Source organism: Diutina rugosa (genome assembly GCF_008704595.1).
Source record: "Diutina rugosa strain CBS 613 chromosome Unknown scaffold2_size729309, whole genome shotgun sequence".
Classification (NCBI taxonomy): Eukaryota; Fungi; Ascomycota; class Pichiomycetes; order Serinales; family Debaryomycetaceae; genus Diutina; species Diutina rugosa.
This window is the reverse complement of record NW_022995199.1, coordinates 723,096-729,845: the sequence shown is the minus strand read 5'-3', so window position 1 is coordinate 729,845 and position 6,750 is coordinate 723,096. Positions and strand designations below refer to the sequence as shown.

The following is a 6,750-nucleotide window of genomic DNA, read 5'->3' as shown; positions in this document are numbered from 1 at the left end:
AGGGCCCCTTGCGGGGCTAGGCCACACGCTTCTTAGGGTGACACCAGATTAGGTTTGGTCACACACCACCGCCATTTCTACATCTTCATAGTCTAGTGTCGGCGACGATCACGCCCGTAGAGTGTTATCGTGAGGTAGAGCGTATCGACCCCAGATATACCAGCGGTTGCCGTCGCGTTTCTGTCTCAGATGCGGACAAGATGAGCGCGACCCGGGGTTCAGTGCGCTCTTGTCAGCTACGCTCATGTCCAACATCCTCGACGTGTTCAACCCTCCCCCCAGCGGGCCCACCACCGTCGCCACCGGCAACGACTGCTTGCCGTGTACATTAGTGCAGGCGACGCTTGCCATTGGTGGGGGGCTCTACCTCTTCAGCGGGCGCCCGTTTCAAGACGCTAAGGGCAAAGTCGATCTCGTCAAACACCCGCTCTGGTGGCAACGCCTGGTGCGAGGGGCGCTGGTGGTGGTGGTGGCCCTCGGTTGCTACCGCCTCGGCGAGGCGGCGGTGATTGCCTACGACAAGTGGGAGAAGCGCCGTCCCCCCCGTAACTAGAATAATGCCTATAGTGCATCGCCATTCCCAGTTGGTTGGTGTCAGCGGGTGAGACCTGTGTTGCCTAACCGTGTGCCCTTAGCGTTACGTCGGGTTTGGCAGCAACCATGCGCTCGTGGCACATGGAGAACGGGGGCGGTCGAGGGTGACAAAATAATACTTTAAATCATACGGGGGCGCAGATAATAAATATTCGGTGGGGCTAGAGCGCTGAGTGTGACTACCCCCTGTTCTGAACTACTTTATAGGCTTCATATTATCCGACGACGACGACGCCGCTCGGGTTTGGCACAGTCGCCTAACCACAGGGTGGTCTTCCGCAGGGTTCGCGGAGGCCGACAGTGGTGTCGGAAATGTCCCGCCGATTGGGAACCCCGGTCGGCTTCTCCGGCGGCCGGTGAGAGCCCCCTAGGATCGTCCGTGATGGTAATTATCATTTTTGTGAAGGCAGGGTCACGGATTCATAACCGTGTTGACAACCATGCGTGATGATATTATTGCGAAATAAGCCTGCCTCAAGCCCACCAGCCGCCACCGGAACGTATGGAAGACAGATACACGCTACCTACAGGAGCAACCCGTGAGCAATATTTGTGATAACGCTTAGGGCGACATCGAACCATTTTCGGATGCCGCTGCCTTGTAGTATTTTCTCCCACTTACCTCCTCCCCCCCGCCGCCGCCGCCGCCACCGAGAAAATTGGTGCGGACACACCGGTGTTTTCCCAATCGAGGAGCGGAGCAACGGGGCTCGTCACGCCCTCCCCAAGCTCCTTCCCCAGAGAATATAAATATTGCGGGCTACCCAACCATTAGCCGTGCACTACGACCCACCGAGACCCTGTCAAACACGCCTTTTTGGTGAACGCTAACTCAACAAATACCCTCCCCTGACAATACCAACGCCGCCGGCTTAAGTTTTTGTTTGCTCGTTTCACCTGTTATCCAGGATTTGTTTGTACACGACCGTCATTTAAGGTGCTGTTTTTTTCCTCACCGCCACCGACAAATATACCACCAACTGGAACCCAGTGATATACTTACCCGCCAAAGATGGACCAGCAATTTTTGGTCGACTCGCTGTTGGACCCCCAACTTAACAGCCAAGCCCAGGCTGACGACTTGGCCGCGGGCCAACACCCGCTCCATGACCGCTTCCGCAACAACCAGCCCCGGCTGATGGAGTACGGCACCCAGGTGGTGTTGCCCCAACCGTTGGCGCCGCAGCAGATGCCGGTGGTGTTCCGCCCTCAGCCGACGAGCCCTAAACACCAGGGGAAAGTCGACCCTCAACACCAGCTTCAACACCACCAACACCAGCACCAACACCAGCACCAACACCAACACCAGCACCAACACCTTCAACAGCAGCAGCAGCAGCAGCAGCAGCAGCAACAGCAGCAGCAACAGCAGCAAGGAGGTGGTGGGCTCATGTCGCCGATCCCGCCGTTGCACATCCAGCAACAGTTGATGAACACCGATAAGTCGCCGCCCCAACCTCAAGCGCCGCCTCAGTTGCAAATTGAACAACCTAAGGAACCGGGCACCGAGCAAGTGTTGCGGTCTCTGTGTCTGCGGTGTAAGAAGGAATTTGACCAACCCATAATCATTCCTCAGCTGAGTGACGGCGGCCGGCAAAAGTTCCTTGCCGAGCCCAAGATCTTCAAGTTGTGTCAACACTGCCGTGATTTGCAACGCCAACGTCTGCGTCGTTGGCAAAAGAAGACCAAGGACAAGCAAGGTGCCTGTCGCCGTTGTGGTCTGGACATTCCCCCTGAAGAACAAAAGTTTGTCCTTTGCCCTGGCTGTCGCCAGAACTTGCGTACACGTAAAGCTAATCGTGCCGCGCAAGGAAAATGCGTACATTGTCTGGGACCGCTAGATCTATCGATAATTACCGACGAGAAGAAGCTCCTCAACTCCAACAGTCGTCGTGAAAGAACCAAATATGGCAACTATAAAGTGTGTCAACGGTGCCGTGAAAATGACAAGATTCGTCGAACTAATCTTGAAAAGATGGGCAACTGTAACCGTTGTGCCAAACAGTTGGAGACGCAAGATATTGGCAAGCACAAGGTGTGTGCCAGTTGCCGCAACCGCAAGAAGAAGTTGAGTCAGCTGGGTCCCAGCACTCAGCGCAACCTGATTCTGGGTCCCAGCACAGCGATGGGAGTGTCCCAGCAATTATTGGGTATGGCGGGCAAGGCGCAGATGCCGTTGCAGCCGCCGCTGATGCCGCAACTCGACAACCAGATGCTTCTGGGGGTGCCCCACCACCTCCCCCAACCGGGAGACTCACTTATTGCGGCGGCCCTGGCGGCGGCCAGCCACGACCACCAAATGATGTCGCAGGCGTCCTACGTCACTGTCCCGATGAACCAATACTCCGACTTTAACGCCCATGCGCAGGCGCAGGCGCAAGCTCAAGCTCACCAGTACAACCAGGCGTTGGCTCAGGCGCAAGCCCAACAACAACAGTACTCGCAGATGCAGATGCCCCAGAGTATGTTGCCTCCTCGCCAGAACTAGTTTTATTTGCTTTGTATCATATGTATAATTATTATGTTTTCTTTGAGTGAGAAAATGGTAGATAGCGTCGTGCCGAATTTACGAGGGGGCATCCCGCCGGGGCCCCTACTCGCCGTTAATAAGGGCATCAGCGGCACTGGTTGTGAGTGCGACGGCTCACGAGCGTTGTCCGGAAACCCTGGCCTTTATTCCAATGCGCTCGGGGTCGCTTAGCACTGTCGGACGAAATCAAATCGACAAGGTTAGAGTTAGCCGAAATTTTTGGCCACGGTGGCCTCGCGATTGCTGGCGAGCAAGTAAAAGTGAGGCTGCCCCCACCTAGTAACGTAAGGTGTCAATCTTTTGCAGGGCGATCCACGGGCTACCCTAATTCGGAAACATGGTATTGTTCGTAACAACTGCCGTGACCTTGACGTATGCCTATGTTCATTACCAAGCCTCAGAAAATATCAACAACAATGTCGACAGTAAGTATCACAAAGCACGCCACCTATCCAAGAAAATCGCCAATCAGTGACCCACTTGAAGTAGCTGGCATCACTATAGTGAGACATTGCTCCTACGGCGATCATAATTTGGCTGGACCCGTGCGGGGAACCTCCCCAGGGCGAGTAGGTGCGCCCCTATGCAGCCAGTGTCTCACCCGCTAATTGATCCCATCCATTGTCACCTTGACTGCCAATGGTAGGACTAGCCGAATAAGGGGCTTGGGTAAGACACCCCTGACCGTCGCGATCATGGCTCCGTTGCCGCGGGGGTATCGGGGCACATGTGTTTGGTCGGCGAGAAGCGACAACAAAAAATAAAGTCTCGGCCAACTGCCTACCGGCAAGATAAAAAAAAAAAAATCAACCTTTGATCCAACTAAGGATTTACTTTTGGGAATGTGTAACGCTGCGACGACGTAAACCCCCTAGCATCTTCTAGCGGGGACCCTTTAAGCTATTGAGGCACCGCGTCGCTGCATTTCCGTATTGCTTTCAAGCAAGCGGACGCGCCCCTACGTACATATAAAATTTAGCCGCCGAAGGATCAGAGCGAGTCTTCGGAATTCTCTATATCTCCGCCACATCAGGGTGCTGCTTCTGGCAGACTCATAATCCGAGCCACCTCTTTTACACTTCAACCCCTTTCCCACCAGCTGGGAACCCCTACCCCCCCCCCTGTTGACCCTAAGCAAAAGCAATACGGACAAAATTTACACAGCCGCGGTCATGGTTCGACCAGCGTTATCTTTCCTTGTCTCCGGTCGTCAGGCAAATCTCTCACCACCGTGGTTGGTACCATGCCATTTTTTAATTTAACGCGAGATCTCGTCGACCACGGGCGTCTAATGGTGAGGGGCAATGATCCACCTGCTAACGTCTCGCCTTCAGTTTCCTGTTTGTTTCCTATTACTCGCAGTAGCCGTAGGATCTCCCCCATCTGTCTCGGAGATCGTGTCCTCCCCTCGTGCCGCATAAACAATTCATTACCGGGGTCTATGGCGTCACCATGATTTGATGGGGTTCTTTTTTTTTTTCTCGGAGTTATGTTACCATGACCGCACCGGTTGCTCCAAGCGACGGTGAATTACGAAACATCCTAGACTTCACCCGGTACCCATACGTTTCCTAACCCTAGTCGCCGTTACGTATCCTTTTTTGTTTACTCTTCCCTTAGCCACTGTATACATTTGACATCGTCAAAATCGCGAGTGGTAGCGCGTGTTGTTCTTTTCTCACCCGTCCCCCACGGACCTCGCCTCATGCTCCACTGCAATCTGTCTCAAGCGCTGTTGGGGCTGTCGAAATCAGCAAAGGACAAGGAGTTGCCTCCAGTGCCTCTGCCGCGTGATGATGTCGATGCCACTCGCATCCTAACCGCAAAAACCCTTGGACGCAAAAACTTTAAGCACTTACAGATCAACTCATCCCCTGAGAAACTGCTGGGACCGCTACTGGCCCCCGACCCGAGTGCACACGCCGCCACCTCCCCCATCATAAACTACGATGTTTCGCTGCTTCGTCTGAGGCGGCAGCGACCCCCACCCACCCTCAATTTACAGAAGCGACTGGTGACAAACCCGGAGGTACCGACAATCCTGATGGACGCAGTGCCAAAAATAAGCCCTCAATTGGTTCTGCGTCCCGCCCAAGACCTCAACTCCCAATTGCATAGCCTTCTGTTGGGCGACCATGGTCTGCGGCGAAAACAAACCGTGATTCTGTCCATATCTCCGAAAAAGCTGACTCTGCTGTCACCATTGGACCCCCACACGCCACTGGGTTCTGCAAGTCAAATTCTGGGGTCAGTGCTGGTGCTTCAACTGACCATGAGCAGTCCCTTGGCCACCAAGCTGCTGTTCAAAATTGAAAATAGCAATGATCTTATGTTCCTCAAGGACTTGGGACTGGGCAATTCTGGTACGGTGCTGAAGGTTGTTCATTTACCCACCCAAACCACTATGGCTAAAAAGATTATCCCCATCGATCCGAATACAGCAGTTCAAACCCAAATCATACGGGAATTGCGGATTTTGCATGAATGCCACTCACCTTCAATTATCGAGTTTTACGGAGCCTTTGTCAATCGAAACAACATTGTCATCTGTATGGAATACTGCAATTGTGGGTCACTTGACAAAATTTTGCCATTGTGCAACCCGCAACAATTTCCCGATTACGTGCTTCGGAAACTTGCTTACTCAATGCTTACCGGTCTTGAATATCTTTATACTGCGCATAAAATCATCCACCGTGATATCAAGCCGCTGAATGTTCTCATGACTCACAGAGGCGAGTTCAAGCTTTGCGATTTTGGTGTCCTGCGCGAGTTGACGAACTCGCTTGCTCAAGCCGATACCTTCGTTGGTACCCTGATGTATATGAGTCCCGAGCGCATTCAAGGGCTTAAGTATGGGGTAAAACTGGATGTCTGGCTGATGGGGTTAATGCTCATTGAATTGGCTCTGGGACAATCAGTATGGCGTGACGAAGATGACGATGATGAACATCGCATGTCGGGGCCGAACGGTATTTTAGATTTGCTTCAGCGGATCGTCAACGAAACACCCCCTCTGTTGACGGGGAAAAAGAACCCTGTAACCGGTAAGCCTTACGACCCTCAACTATGTGAGTTCATCGATTACGCTATGGTGAAAGACGAACAGCAACGCAAACTGCCTCGCGAATTATTGGCTAATAAACATGGGTGGCTTGATGGTGTCGGAGACGGACTTTACGATAAGGATGTCAGGGCTTGGGCCAAAGGCATCCGCAAATTGCATATTCAGAAGGCTGAAAAGAAGTTGGAAAGTCAACAAGCGCGATGATTTTATTTCTTCTGCAAAATCGTTAATCTGACGATATAACTCTTTATAAGAGTGTCTGCATACTACTTCTATTGAACCGTTGCAGCACTCACCAAATTCTATTCAATTCATAGGGACATATTTAAAGACGACTTTTTTAACGCCATAATTCTCGGATCAACTACTTCGAATCATTAAGATTACGATCAAGTAATCTTAGCGGCAGTACAGAAACCCTGGCACCCAACCACATAAACCCTGTAACATGACTGCATAAGTTTTCAAATGTGTCCACATAAATTGGAACACTTCCTCACATGAATAGGTGGAATTGCATCAAGCGATGACGCCAAAGTCGGGTTAGGTACCAGTAACA

General features: G+C 52.3%; 2 protein-coding genes across 2 annotated transcripts; both read left to right on the top strand. All coding sequences in view use genetic code 12, as the record gives it.

The window, feature by feature from the left end:
• Nucleotides 1-1,606: 1,606 nt before the first annotated feature.
• On the top strand, nt 1,607-3,082 carry WOR3 (Wor3p; the record flags this gene model as incomplete). Its single annotated transcript, XM_034158014.1, has 1 exon — nt 1,607-3,082. The coding sequence occupies one exon, from the start codon at nt 1,607-1,609 to the stop codon at nt 3,080-3,082; it is 1,476 nt and encodes a 491-aa protein (XP_034010474.1).
• Nucleotides 3,083-4,829: 1,747 nt separating this feature from the next.
• Nucleotides 4,830-6,395, top strand: HST7 (mitogen-activated protein kinase kinase; the record flags this gene model as incomplete). The annotated part of the gene is made up of 1 exon (XM_034158013.1): nt 4,830-6,395. One exon carries the CDS (start codon nt 4,830-4,832, stop codon nt 6,393-6,395), a length of 1,566 nt encoding a protein of 521 aa, XP_034010473.1.
• Between the last annotated feature and the right edge of the window lie 355 nt (nt 6,396-6,750).